The sequence below is a fragment of the Labeo rohita genome, chromosome 17 (assembly GCF_022985175.1).
Source record: "Labeo rohita strain BAU-BD-2019 chromosome 17, IGBB_LRoh.1.0, whole genome shotgun sequence".
Classification (NCBI taxonomy): Eukaryota; Metazoa; Chordata; class Actinopteri; order Cypriniformes; family Cyprinidae; genus Labeo; species Labeo rohita.
In genome coordinates, this window is record NC_066885.1 from 13478035 (window position 1) to 13493270 (window position 15236).

The 15236-nt window shown below is 35.4% G+C and overlaps 1 protein-coding gene across 1 annotated transcript in view; it reads left to right on the plus strand.

The window, feature by feature from the left end:
- chst15 (carbohydrate (N-acetylgalactosamine 4-sulfate 6-O) sulfotransferase 15) overlaps positions 1–7855 on the plus strand; it is a 29932-nt gene extending 22077 nt beyond the window's left edge. The window contains exons 2-8 of the mRNA XM_051134216.1: positions 578–1447; positions 2302–2641; positions 2863–3006; positions 3665–3821; positions 3989–4145; positions 6373–6520; positions 6667–7855. Coding sequence (XP_050990173.1) covers positions 1004–1447; positions 2302–2641; positions 2863–3006; positions 3665–3821; positions 3989–4145; positions 6373–6520; positions 6667–6851 — 1575 coding nt within the window. The 5' untranslated portion in view covers positions 578–1003 and the 3' untranslated portion in view covers positions 6852–7855. The remainder of the gene's footprint in view (positions 1–577; positions 1448–2301; positions 2642–2862; positions 3007–3664; positions 3822–3988; positions 4146–6372; positions 6521–6666) is intronic.
- The last annotated feature ends 7381 nt before the right edge of the window (positions 7856–15236 follow it).

A 15236-nucleotide genomic window follows, 5' to 3' on the forward strand; every position in this document is an offset into this window, starting at 1 on the left:
TCTTATCTCAAGCCATATGAGTCTTAATACCCAGGGTTCCCTTTAATTAGTCCCCCTCAAAACTTGACCACATTTCCATCTCCACATCAGTTGTTTATAGCACTGCTCTTTTTTCTTTGATTTCTGTTTTAATATTAGTCTCTTTCTTTAATCATCTATAGAATTTCCAAGAATGACAAAAAACAGTAAGATAGACAAAGAGAGATTATGACAGTGAGAGAGAGAGAGAGAGAAGGAGTGGATCTTGTCAAATATTAGCTTGCAGCTGGTCTACTGTGTTCTTAATTAGGCATGTCCTAAGGCTATCATGTCTGAAAGGATTACGCCCTAAATTCTCCAAAACACACACAAGGCACAAACACATACATACCCACACACACCATATGCCACACAGTCTGTGGCCTGTGTGATCTTCCTGCCATCCTTTCTCTGATGCTTATCCAAACCCCATCACAGAGCTATTGGCATGTGTGAGAGACAGAAACAGAGTCCTACCATCATCCGCTGCCTCCTAGACTCAAATCAATGAACCGTCTTTGCGTATTTACGGTATATTGCTCTTTTTTTTGTCTTGCAGGAATAGGCTTTTCTGATATCTGAGCTGCTGTTGGGGCGGTTGTGACCTTGACAACCAAACCTGCGCTGTGTTTGTGCTGGTGCGCTGTCAACCCCACTGCCGCTGTGTCATTTGTGGCAGCTAAATTGAAGGAGCGCTCTAATCGTCTCCCACACGTCTTGCCCCTCGCCACGCGTGTGGGAAGCCCCGGGCGGCCAGCCCGCTCATTCCTCTGTCTGTCTTCCTGCCCACAAACATCTCATCATAAACAATGACCTGAAGCCACACAGCATCTGCTGCATGAAAGATGTTAATTTTATTGGCAAAACACGGCTCTTTTGGGTTACGGTCCACTTCGTGTGAGCAGTATGACGAAGACCGCGTGCTATAACTCACATCAATGGGATTCACTTCACATGTGAAGAAAACACTAACTAACACACAAAAATGGACCACAGGCATGGGTTTCTCTACGGCCTGGATGAAAAACTGGAGCACTCCAAAAAGAAGCCTGCGTTTTTGCACCCCAGCAACAGGTGGACGAATGTATTGACTGTTATAGAGAACAACAAAGCACAACATCAAGCATGGGGCCCGTGGACACTCGGGTCTGTACGGAAAATCAAAATCTTAAGCTTCCTTTTCGGACTTACGGTCACCGTTCTCATCATGGCGTCTTATATCATGACGAAGGACCAGAAAGGACTCTTTTTAACGCCGTCACCGTATCACCTTACTGTGGAGTCTCATCCGGCACAGCTGTCCCTAAATCTGTCCTTCACTGCAGACTATACAGTTGTGAGGGAGGTGGTGAGGAGCATTGTGGCCAAAGTGGATTTCAGTCATAGAAGAGTACCTGACCTGGAACAAGTGCGAGGGAAAGAGCCAAACGTATGTGCATTTAAATTATATTGCTAAATATGCAAAATATATGAACTTAAATACTGGTGTTAATCCATATAATTTTAATAAAAATTGGATTGCTAACTTAATTTACATCGAGTTTTTAGAGTCAAATGATATGTCAGTAATTCTACTTACCAGAGTTGTGCAAAATTCATATTTGAAGAATCTGGTCCCTTTCAATTCATGACTTGAACTGGAATGACAGGGATTTATAATATAAATTATAATTCAGAAATTACAATTACAATTCAACAGGTAGTCAAAAACAAGTGTTATGAATCTTTTGTGAAATGAACCTTTGTTGATAAATGAACCTTTATTGATAAATTTGATGCATCCTTGCTGAATAAAATATTAATTTCTAATAATTATGTAAGTACACAACCAGTCATTTTTCAAGTCTTTCCTGGTCACCAAGCCTGCATTTTTTTTTTATCCAAAACAGTAAAATTTTGATAATAACAATAATAAATGTTTCTTGTACAGCAAATCAGCATATTAGAATGATTTCTGAAAGATCATGTGACACTAAAGATTGAAATGATGCTGAAAATTTAGCTTTGATCACAGGAATAAATTACATTTTAAAATATATTAAATTAGAAAGCAGTTATTTGAAATAGTAAAAATATTTCACAATATTACTGCTTTTGCAATATTTTGGATCAAATAAATGCAGGCTTGGTGAGCAGAAAAAAAAATCTTCTTTAAAAATTTTTGACTGGTGGTGTAAGTAAGTAAATAACTGAATAAATAATTCTTACTGAACCAAAACGTTGTACATAAATTAAGTACATATATACTTCAAGCTACGCTCTTCCGGTCTTTCTCACCCACAGATATTCTCTGCAATTCCTCGCAAATTCCTTCCGCATCTCAAGAACCCCTGCTGGTATGAAGAATTCTTTGGGAATGTCACAGCTGATCCATATGGGAAAAACCTGTATGCTCTTTATTCAAAGCGCTTCCAAGCAATATATGACCACCTGCGCAGAGCGTTTCCAGCTCACCTGCATCAGCACGCAGGTAGACAGTACCGCCTACGCTGCTTGCCCTTCTTTTACATCATCGGCCAACCCAAGTGTGGCACCACGGATCTCTACGACCGGTTACGGCTACATCCAGAGGTCCATTTCACCACTATGAAGGAACCACACTGGTGGACACGAAAGAGATTTGGTGAGTTTTGCATAAAAGATGTTTTGAAAGTAGGCAAAATATTCATCACTCCCTTTTTCTTGTGCAGAACATCTGCTTAATGTTAGACAGATCACTGAGTTTTATCCCATTTAGGTTATTACATAAATTTTATAGTTACAGAACAGCAGCCATGCAGTTGTGGTTGCAAGCTATTTTATAACTGAAATAACTGTACTTTGTTTTCCCTGGTTTAATTCAAGGTATCATCAGGTTAAGCAATGGTTTTCATAACCCCTATCCACTGAATGACTACCTGGACCTTTTTGACCAAGCAGCCAATCAGATTCAAGACCACTTGACAAGCAACTCCTCCAAAAGCCACAAAAAAGTCGACATCATAATTGGTAAATTTTTTTTTTTTTTTTTGAGTTTCAATATTTTAGGTGTAATTACTTAAGTGTTTACCTAAAATATGTATTTGAAATACCCTCTGAGATTTTATACATTCAAGTTAAGTTAATATTTAATAGTTTAACACATTCATATGTTCACAGTTCTCTGATATCAGTTAAGAAAATTAAAAAGATTTTTTTTCAAAAAAATAAAAAATAAATAAAAAAGTTTTGTATTTTGATTTGTTTTTATTTTAAAATTATTTTACTTTTATTTTACATTTTTATGAATGATAATTAATTATTAGATTTTCATAAATCCAAAACTGCCCTGAAGTTCCTTCTCAAACCCCAGTTCGGGAAACTCTTCTTGACGGTATTGTTTTTTCATGATGATGATGATGAAGAAAGAGCTCAAATTAAATACACATTTTCCAGACTTTCTAATTAGAGGTGCCAGATGCTATGGTCAAGATCTGTCCTCTTGTTATAACAATAAATATTACAAATTTCAGTCTTTGTCTACTGAGGCCTGATAAATTAAATCAACTAAATCGAAAGCAAAACAACCCAGTGATAAATTACCACTAATGTCATTCATCCGATTAAGCCTGCTTTTAACTGAAATAAACTTTTAATAATAATCATACACACATTTTATGATTGACAGGTGAGGCGAGCGCATCCACAATGTGGGACAATAACGCTTGGGTTTATTTCTACGACAACGGAACGGAAGTGGAGCCTCCTTTTCTGGTGCAAGACTTCATTCATGCCGTCCAACCAGATGCCAGATTCATTGTGATGCTCAGAGACCCAGTAGAGAGGTACTACTCTACTTTTCCAATAAGATATAATGACGATTTACCACTATTGTCTGGATATCATAACCAGTATAACATTACCATATGAGAGATGCTTTTTAGATTGTTATCTTACCTCTTATTGTGTTTGTGCACTATGTGTGTGTCTGTATTTGCATGTGAGAGAGCAGGCTTTACTCAGACTATCTGTACTTTGGCATGGCTAATAAATCTGTGGAGGATTTTCACGAGCGAGTATCAGAGTCGTTGCACCTGTTTGAGGGCTGCTTGGCTGAGAGGTCCATCCGTTCCTGCATTTACAACACCACTCTCAACAACCTGATGCCTGTGAGTGCAGTATGAGCCATGATTATTTCAAATGTGAATATTTAATCTGCTATCGCTATCTTAAACCCAAAAATGAAAAATTCTGTCATCATTTATGCAACCTCATGTTGTTCCAACCCTGTGTGATTTAAAAAAGATGTTAGGTGTTGTAGCAATGATGCACTGAAAAAGAAAGGGGACCAAGAGCTGTCAAGTTGCATAAACGATTCATTAAAATGTTATCAGATGTTCTGAGCGATAGATGGATATGTCTTACCAAAGCATTTCAGTGGGTAATTCTCATTAGGGATGGGCACCAAAGGCGGCTGGTATGAGTCAGATTTTGTTCAGTCTGATATGATGTAATTGGTTCAGCCACCAGGTGCAGCCGCATAGATAAGATATACCCACTAGGGTATGAGCTGTTCTGGCTGTTCCCCAAAGCTGTGCAGCCAGTAGATGATCTTCACCTCTGGAGAAAGCTGTTGGAAGCTGAAATGAAAGCTATTTTAGAGAAATCTAAACTGTTGTGAAGTATACATTGTTTTTCTGCACTGATCTGGGGATTAAAGTCATAAATGTTTGATTTATGGCTTTGAAGCTGTTTAAAGCTGCTTGATGAACCAACAAAAGTCTGGATTGCTGAATCACTGCTGCTCGGTATGGTAAACTGGATGTAATATAATACAAACAGTGGGTTGTGCATCATCCAGAATTGAACTGGGGATGTTTATTATATTTTGAATTAATGAACTGAATTTGAACTGAGGTACCAAACAGAATGCAGAATTGTTATTGTAATATAGTTAAATCAAGCATATTTGTGACCCTGGACCACAAAACCAATCTTAAGTAGCACGGGTATATTTGTAGCAAATAGCCAAAAATACATTGCATGGGTCAAAATGATCAATTTTTTTTAATGCCAAAAATCATTAGGATATTAAGTAAAGATACTGTTCCATGAACATATTTTGTACATTTTCTACCTCAAATATATCAAAACTTATTAATATGCATTGCTAACAACTTCATTTGGACAACTTTAAAGGCAGTTTTCTCAGTATTTTGATTTTTGTACCCTCAGATTCCAGATTTTTAAACAGTTGTATCTCAGCCAAATATTGTCCTGTCCTAACAAACCATACATCAATAGAAAGCGTATTTATTCAGTTTTCAGGAAAATGTACCCTTTTGTGAACCATAGTAAGCCACAGGTCTCAAATTTTATACTCTTCCTCTTCCTCTATACTCTTCCAAATGGAGCCAAACATCTACATATAATCAATAAATGTAAATATTTATTGGTAAAAAGTTTTGAGAGAACAATGTGGTGAACATTTAACATTTTTGGATGGTTGTAAAAATCTACATTTCAAAAATAATAAAATTAGTCAAAATTATTTACGTAATTACTTATAATTTGTACTAAACTTCTGAAGGGGTTTTTTTGTATTATACATTACATACAGTATATTATACCAGATGTTTACATCAAAAGCTACTTTTAAAAATGATATAGTAAGTAATCAACATATGATACAGCAGTGCATAAAATTCAGTTATAAAAGTGGGAAAAAACAAAAAAAAAAACAAACAAAAAAAAAAAAAAAAAAAAAAAAAAAAATTAGGGATTTTTTACACTGCTAAATGTTATTCTGAGCCTTTGGGTCCCTCTGTTGGTGAACACATGAAATTAATGCAGATAAAAAAGATAGATATTTAGATAAAGATAGATAAAAAGATATTTTTAATGCAGGGCTTCTCAACCAGGGTATCTGGGGCACTTGGGTGCCAAAAGATGATTTTTAAATAATTTATTTATATATAAAATACAACACAATTAAAATGATAAAATCTCAAAAATGCAAATTGTAGAAATAGAATCATATTTATTTTTTCCCCTTTGTTTTAACTGAAAAACATGAACAACTGAATGAGAGTCTCGTCTGGAATTAAAAAATAAATTGTGGTTAATTGATTTGATTTAATATATCAACACTCCCAATATCTAGTAATAAAAAGGTTTAAAGGTAAGCATTTGTCATAATTATATCAGGAATAGCTTAGCCAATAAGATACTGATAATACTGATACTATGCAGTGTTAGGTCTATGGGTACTGTGCATTTTCTATTTCTGAATCTCTTTTGAACGAGGTTGCTTGTCGCAGACCAGCACAACTGCTCTGTTTACTCATGTCTGTCCAGAATGACAAAGAGTGTGGCACTGTTTCTCTGTTTTTGTAGGTGAGGCTTCAGGTTGGACTATATGTCATATACCTGCTGGACTGGCTGAGTGTTTTCAGTAGGGAGCAGATACTCATTCTACGACTTGAGGATCATGCTGCCAACCGGAAAATCACTATGCGAAGAGTCTTTGAATTCCTTCAGTTGGGTGAGCTAGTTTTCATGCTTCCACATACTTGTTACAGTATTTTGTGTCTGTTAAATTAACATCTGAAGCCTTCATAAATTTGTCATCATGTGCTGATAAATGCAAGAATCTGTTATATCACTGACCGGGTTTCGTGGACTCTACAGGACCTCTTACTCTGCAGAAGGAAGCAGACATCACAAAGAGCCCCGCCTCCAACACCAGACGACCAGCCAATCGAAGTCTTGGCCCAATGCTGCCCATAACCAAGGAGATCCTGCAGAGCTTCTATGAGCCGTTTAACCAACGCCTGGCCCAAGTGCTAAGGGACCCTGCATTTTTGTGGACGTAGCCCTGAGGAAAAGGGAATGAACAGACATATATTATTGTAATAGAAAAAAGCAACACAGATTAAACTCAAACTGAAATCTAAATTAGATTTGTTAGGCCAGTGCTGGGTGGCTGGTATCACCTTTGGCCAGAATTCAAATTTAAGAAAATATTTTCAATTACAGTCAATTACATAGTGATATCACTGACTTTATTTTTATTATTTTTTCCTGGGTTATTTGGTGCTGGACACGTTCATTATTGCACTTTGATACTGTGAGAGTATTTGGTCACAGTGACCACTGAGAAATTAATGGACAGTTTATTTAATGTTTTTGTTATAAGGCCCTGGAAGCCAAGGTTCATTTCAATAAAATGAAAGGATACAGAAACAGATAAGGTGGCGGTCAAAACTGAATATACATTCAACAACAAACTGACAAAAAATAAAAAAAGTGTCAGTGTTTTGAAGTTTAGCTCTGAGGAGAATGTGAGAAGGCCCGGCAGTCAGACATGGACATGTAAAATAAAGGGCTGTGGAAACGAGCACAAAAGCCATCTCGGACATTGAACTGGGTGAATGAAACCTGACGTCACTGTAATGTAATTTTAATGTTTTAATGTTATTGTGACAGCACAGAGATACGGCAAGAATAGATTTATTCCAACTTAATACAACTTTGATTTCTTCTGACTGAATTGCAATAAACGTTGATTTTTTAACAAATATATCTGCTTCTGTAACACTCAATAATTGAACTGGTGATAGTAAGCTAAATAAATAAAGTTAAATAAAATATTATTTTATGGAACAAGCTACTGTAAATCAATAATAACATAGTTACATGGATTCTAATATTAATAAAATACGTTTTTCTAAGCCTGTCAAGTCAATAGCTTACAATATTTTATCACTCATATGTTTAAGTAATATTGATGTGAGATTATTAAATGACCCTAACAAAGACTGTATGTTAAGTGCTTTTAAAATGATGGATGATGAAAGTCTACTAAATAAATATTAGTAATTTAGGCTGTATGCTGTTTACACTTTTTAGTACAAAATCTTTACTTTCAAATGGCAACCAACCAACAGAGAGACATGTAGTTTTTCACCTCCTCACAGTGCATTTAAAGAACCGATATGTCCTTCATGACGTCGGGCGACTGAATCCCGGATGGGGCTGGAGGAGCGAGGAAACATCAAAACATCAGTTATGTCTCAAATGGCCCACTTTGCGGTCCTTCTCCATATCTTTGATGACGCAATGCCGCATAGACATTCGGGTATCACCGCGCCAACGGCCAAAGTGACGTCGTGACCGCCATAGATAGTGGCGGTCGTAAATACTCTACGGTCTTGTTGTTGATGGACTTAACATGTTTTTTGCGGCCATCATAACATGAATAATGTAGTAGTGTATTCGCGAGACCTTGTATTTAGACTTCCTACTCATTTAACGTACATTTAGCAGGCGAAACTGAAGGCCTAATGAAAATTCACAGATGCAGCGTCCGTTTTTACGCGCCAGTTTTAAAATAGACGGCGTGTCAGATTTCTGAAGATTTTAGGTTGACTAAAACTTAAATTTCAGTCAGTTTCTTACACATATGGCTTTAGAAGTTTTGGAATAATTCATAAATCACATGAATTAACGTTAACGTTACTCCTAAAGAGGACCATGAACTTTCTGCATTTTTGCCTTCCCAAGAAACTGGACTGAGGTGAGGAAATAATGGCAGATTTGCCCTCTGATAATGTGAAATACAGTGCTATGTAGATTTTTTACTTATATTTATTTGCACGTTATTGTTTTTAGGGACGTTTTACACTTAATAGTTTAACTGTTGTTGGCCCTTTTCCAGATTGTATATTTATACTATTGGGTGTATGTGGCAGTCTCATGAACTTGTTTTTTTTTTTTTTTTTTTTTCGTTTTTATTTGTTTCTTTATAATTTTGTCTTAATATGTATTTTTTGTTTTATTTAAATTTTACTTTACCTTGGTCTGTATGATAGGATTTTACGGTTTAAAACGTAATCATGCAATATTCACACTAGATGGCAGAAAAGGCCGATCTAAAATTGTGGAGTCTCAGCGGGAGAACCTGAAAACAAACCAGTCATTAACTCCAAGAAACATATGGAAGATGTTTGCAATGAAACAGCTACAGATAAGGTATGTGTATATGTGTATGGGTCAGGGTTTGTCTATGTTGAAGGGACCAAATGTCGTCACAAGGGTCGTAAAACGTGAATTCACATGGATTGTGGTGTCTGCACAATAACAAGGGCATGATAAACAAGACATTAATGAAAATGTAAAAATTAAGAAATATTGATGTGAGTGTTAGGTTTAAGGTGAAGGGACGAAAATATCACATTAGCTCAGTATAAAAACAATAGAAGATACTAGAAAGTCCCCACCATAATAGAAATACACATGTATGTCAGAGTACAATAATGCTTTTGACAGTAACAGATTACAATAATAAATTCATTAATCAAGGAGCTAGCATGACAAACTGTTAAATCCACCGTTTATGTAATAAATCAATATATTTAACAGTAATTATAAGAAGGCTCTTAGAAGGCTGAATTGTTTTTGGAAACAAGATTTTCTTGTTACTGCGTAGGCTGAAGTATATTTGTGTGTCGTTTGTGTATGTGCCAGAAAAGCTGAAAAGTGAAGTAGTCTTTGATCACTGTAATAAGTTTAAAAAAGCGTTCACTGTATCATTGTGAGTGTCTGTATCAACAGGAGATGTGGAGGAAGTCAGGGCACTCAGGGTCACACTTTAAAGCATCTGTGTCTTTTTGTCTCTCTTACTTTTTTGCTCTTTGTGACCCAGGTCAGATTGTCCACTCCAGCTGTTGATATTTTTAGCAGCAGTTTTCTCCACCGTCTGACCATTATTGATGAAATTGATCGTTGGTAACCAACAAGTCTGCATGAAAGATACTGGCTTAAGTTTATTTATTTACAGCTATGAACTCTGAAATGCCAGTGTGCCAGACAGGAGCTTCTTTTCAAATGGTTATAGATGAAATTACAGAGATGAAGAATCAAATGTCAGTTTTAATATTTGGGGTTTGTAAGGGGTTTTCTGCTGAAGTATGTAATAAAGCAAATATTTGCACATAGCAGCAATGTCTGAGGTTCAGATAAGACTGTTTATTATTTATTTTTTTGACTAGTATTAAGCAATTTAACTTACAGAGATACTGTGCTTCAGTATGCTTGAATATGTCATATAGACATAGAATAAAAGAAAATCTTAACATCTTTACTGGGTCAACAACATTGTGAGCTTACATATACTTCTGGAACAATGCAGCCCAGCACCTTGTAAATTCACCATTGCTATGCAGAGGCTTTTTTAATGTTCAGTCAGTTGACCTAAAAATGTCAGGCAGTTCTTACATGGAGCTCTTTTTCCTTTTGGTTTTTGTATGCCGAGGAAATTAGGACTCCTGAAGATACACATCAGCTGTGTTCACACCTCACTGTGATGTTTTTGACAGCCTCTGCTATTGTAGGAGATATTTTCTAATCAAAACAGGGCAAAACCTTCTCAATCTGACACAATCTCTAAATGCACATCTGGATGAGAAAACAAGGCTGTTTTGCTGAAGCATAATCTTAAACCTTTTTTATATGACAAATCTACTCTGAGATTTGAGTCACGATGAGCTGGCCACACTCTGATGGAGTATGACATTGCAGACACACACCCCTCCACACACATTATTCATGGCTCTCTGCTCCATTTCCTCAAACACATTTCTCACTGTGTCTGCCTCCTTTTCACCTGCTCTTCGTAGAATCCTCCGAGAAATACAGGGGTGCCGTATTTCTGTGGGTGGATGGAGAGACAAGCGTGCGCATGACTCATCTGTTGTTTGTCTTTAGCTGGAATCTCTCTGAGGGAAAAACATATTGTTTCAGGGAGATGGATTTCAGGTCTGGGCTCATATCTGCTTGACCAAAGGAATGCTTATAAAAGTGATGTTTTGATCGGTTGCCTGATGCTGTTATGGTGTATTGTGTTGCAGATAAGAACATATTTTCTGTGTATCCTTTTTTTTGGTGGTAAAAGAAGCTCAAATGAGGCATTGTGGGGGTTTTGACATCTTTCGGTGCCTGAACTACCACAGGGGCAGTACTCTTCCAAAAACTGTTAATATGTACACTTTAGGTACTAATGTGTGCCATTTAGGGGTAAATAAGGTACAAAGATGTACCTTAGTGTATCGTACCAGTGACAGATTTGTACCTTTTTTCTGAGCATGTGAAAAAAACAGTAATATTGAAAAATGTTATTACAATGTAAAATAATGGTTTTTATTTTAATATACTTTAAATTATAAATTTGTCCTGTGATGCAAAGCTGAATTTTCATCAGCTGTTACTCCAGTCTTAAATGTCACATGCTCCTTCAAAAATAATTCTAATATGCTGATTTATTATCAAAATTGAAAACAGCTGTGCTGCTTAATATTTTTTGGGAATCTGTGATACTTTTTTCAGGACTTTTTGATCAATAAACAGTTAAAAAGAGCAGCATTTATTTAAAATAGAAGGGTGTTCTAACAATACACACTACTGTTTAAAAGTTTGGGATTAGTAAATTTTTGTTCTTTATTTTTTTGAAAGAATTAATACTTTTATTCATCAAGGATGTGTTAAATTAATAAAAAGTGATAGCATAGATTTACATTTGTTAGAAAAGATTTATATTTTGAATAAATACTGTTCTTTTTAACTTGTTATTCATCAAATAATCCTGAAAAAAAGAATCACAGGTTCCAAAAAAAATAAAATAAAATATTTGGCAGCACAACTGTTTCCAGCATCGATAATTCTAATAATAAATCAGCATATTCAAATGATTTCTGAACGATTAAGACTGGAGTAACAGCTGATGAAAATTCAGCTTGACATCACAGGAATAAATTATATTTTAAAGTATATTAAAATAAAAACCATTGTTTTATATTTTAATAACATTTTGCTGTCATCTAAAACTCACTGAATCTATAACAAAAATACTGTTTAATTTTCAAATCTAATTAGTAATTACTAATTAACAAAATAGTATAGGATTTTCTAAAAAGAAGTTTCATTAATAAAAAAATTGCATGGGTTAGGGATGCACAATTTATTTATTTTTTTTATTTATCAGTATTTTTTGATATTTAGCATATATCAGACAATAGTGCCCATAATTTGATATTTAATTTTATTTAATTGTGCATGCTCATTTCCCCTATTTTTTACATTTATATTACCTTTGCTATCATCTAACACTCATTTAATCTTTATCAAAGAATTAATAAAGAATTAATAAAACTGTTTAATTTTTGATTTCTAAATGCAAATCTCAAAATGGTTATCTTTTTTTCATACTGTTTTTTGTGATGCTTAAATTTATTTGTAGTGTTTATTTCAACAAAATAGTAGGATTTTAATATATTCAAATAATAAATGGTTTGAATGTGTATAATACACTTTAAGTAGTAATATGTGCTTTAAAGTTCTAACATTTATACCATTTAGGTTGTTAATAAAATGCAAAGGTGTAACTTTTAGCTTTAGTACTGCCGCAGTGACAACCTTTTTTTCCTAAGAGTGAACTTATATTTCTGCATTTAAAGTATCATTTTATCTTGTACATATTCCTAAATGCATCGTTAAATGGGACCGAAAAGGTGTGTGAAGTTTTCAGCAGCTCTAGGGTGATTTCCATGTGCTAGCACGCACTGAAAGCACACAGACACTCGCACATCGACACACACATAAATACCACTTTCACCCTGCCCACAGTGGTAATTTAGGCTTGATAGAGAGGGCTTTGGGCTGCAGGGCATCCTCAGATGGATGATTGTGTGATCCATTCAGACAATAATGAGTATGAATTTGCTGCTTTGGCCGCTGTGGGGGAGAGAAGACAGCCGCAGATGAGTTTGATTGGTTCAAAAGCACTCTTTGACTTCATGAGACTTCATGATGTTCTTCAATCCTGTTCAATTTACTAAAGGACACCTATTCCCAAGCATGCTATTGACTTAAAGGCTTTCTACCTTTAAATAATGATTAATATAAAGATGAAAATGTAGACGTGAAAAGCATGCAGATACATGAATAGATAAAATGCTGAACCTGTTACCCTGGAAATACTTCTTTATCTTTGGCTATTATGTATTTCTGGCAGGTGCATTCAATGTGTACGTTTACTGGCCGTGACCTGTTATTGATATAAAATCTTTGACATTTTATTTGTAAAGTCTACTTGAGGCTCTATTGTGAAAGTGTGGTCTTAAATTTGAACTGATGTTATCTATTTGATTCCACTGCAACTTAACTCAGTGGTTTGCTCTAATTTAAATGCCCAGATGTATTAAGATCTCTAAATTTAAGCTCTGAAACCACACAGATATATCTCTGACTGCTTGTCTGCTAAAATACCCTTATTTGATCACCCGTGTTGACTGTTTCATAAAGCTGAAACTCTGCCAGTGTAGATTAGCATTTGTTTCTTTAAAGGCCAGCTCTGGTGATGTCATGACAATTTAATCAAAACTTTTATTTTCATCTGAATCTCTTTGCTGAGATGAATATTCTTCTAATGAATTATTCAAATGTGCTCCAAGAAACTGCAGAAGTTAAAGTTGATGATTGAAATCTCTCTGCATAAATTGTGAAAAACTCTGTTTAGAATCGTACAGGCCATATCATTCATTATTCATGCCATTGTGCAGCCTACGAGGAAGAAAAAAATAACAGACAATAACAGTGGACAATGAATATGTAGCTTATATGAAGGATGTTTGAAGGCCTGCCGTTTACTTCACTACGAATAAGAATAAAGTAAAATAGAGTAGTTCTAACTCTAATCTTAAGTCAGAATCCTATTCTGACCATGGTCATTTCTCTTAGGAAATTTAAATTAAAAAGGTGACATATCCAAAAAAAAATCTGACTTTTGTGTTATAATCGGGTCCCCAGTGCATCTGCCAACCCAGAAAACGTGAAAAGTAGGCCTACAACCAAGTAACTTTGTTTTGTTAAGAATTTTTCTGCAAGCATGTGAAAAAACTTGCACGTCAGATTTCGCTTCCCCGGGTGACGTGGTAAAGGGATGCTATTATAATATCACCACCCCTTAATCTGCACATTTCCACCCACGGCACCATTGTTTTGTTTTCACAAGTGACAATGGTGTACCAGTTCTAACGCCATGGCAAAAGTTTGAGCAAAGTATGCTCACTGTCGTTGGCTGCACAGACGAGCACAGAACATTATTTAGAGTCCCAGCCTCAGAGGAGACAAGAGAGCCGTGGATTTATTTATTTACTGTATATTACAATGCTGCCACACAGATGTAATATAAACATGTGATTTCTTTCCCAGCTGTTTGCCTTTACAGACATAACCGACTGTTTTTGTAACTCCTGTGTGTTTTTAACATAAACTTGTGTGGATTTGACAGTTTAAGCTCAATAAGACATTAAAGAGAACTAGTACTCACATGTCATGTTGCAGCCACTTTCTTTGCACATGCTTTGAATGTGTGCGCTCAGAAAACCGTATATCAAAAGTTTAAACTAATATGGTTTAAAACGCATGATTTCAGCATGATTCACATGATAATCAAAACCAAACAGATGTTTTTTGGCAGAGTATCCGAGGCTCAAACACACGCAAAAGTGTGAACTAATTCTTATCGTGGAGAATATTTTTTTTTTTACTTATTTTTTTATTAACAAACATCTTCATTCAAGACATGTATTGTGAAGCTACATAGTATCTTGATTTGTACATGACATTTCACAAGAAATTTTGTAGCATAACCGCATTTTACAGCATACCAAGAATAGAGAAAAAATAAACACAGAACACAGAAAATATACACAGATAACACAGATAAACACAGAACACCAGCTTTGGATGGGATCACAATATTTAAAATTAACAGGATTCACTAACCGATCTGTTCTGAAAATAAAAAAAATTCTGAGTCTTAGACTGTACGTTATTTTTTCCATCCTATAGATTTCCCTCACTGTCTGTAGGCGTTCCTCAAGTGTCGGAGGCCTTCTCTAAAGCCATTTAATTGTAATGTTCTTCTTTGCTGCAACTATAAAAGTATTTGTAGGAGGTACCTTCTCTTCTCGGTTTTTATTAAATCTGTTTTAAATCCAAGATAGCTATTAAAGGGTCTCTGGGCAAATTAACCTCAAAAATTGTATTAATGAAACCAAATACATTTGTCCAGTAAGGAAGGAGAATAGGATAGTCCCAAAAAATATGTGTATGCGTAGCTGTTCTCCACATTCCCTCCAACAGGCATTGGATTGACTTATATTACATTTGTTAAAAAATAACGATTCGTCACCATGTTA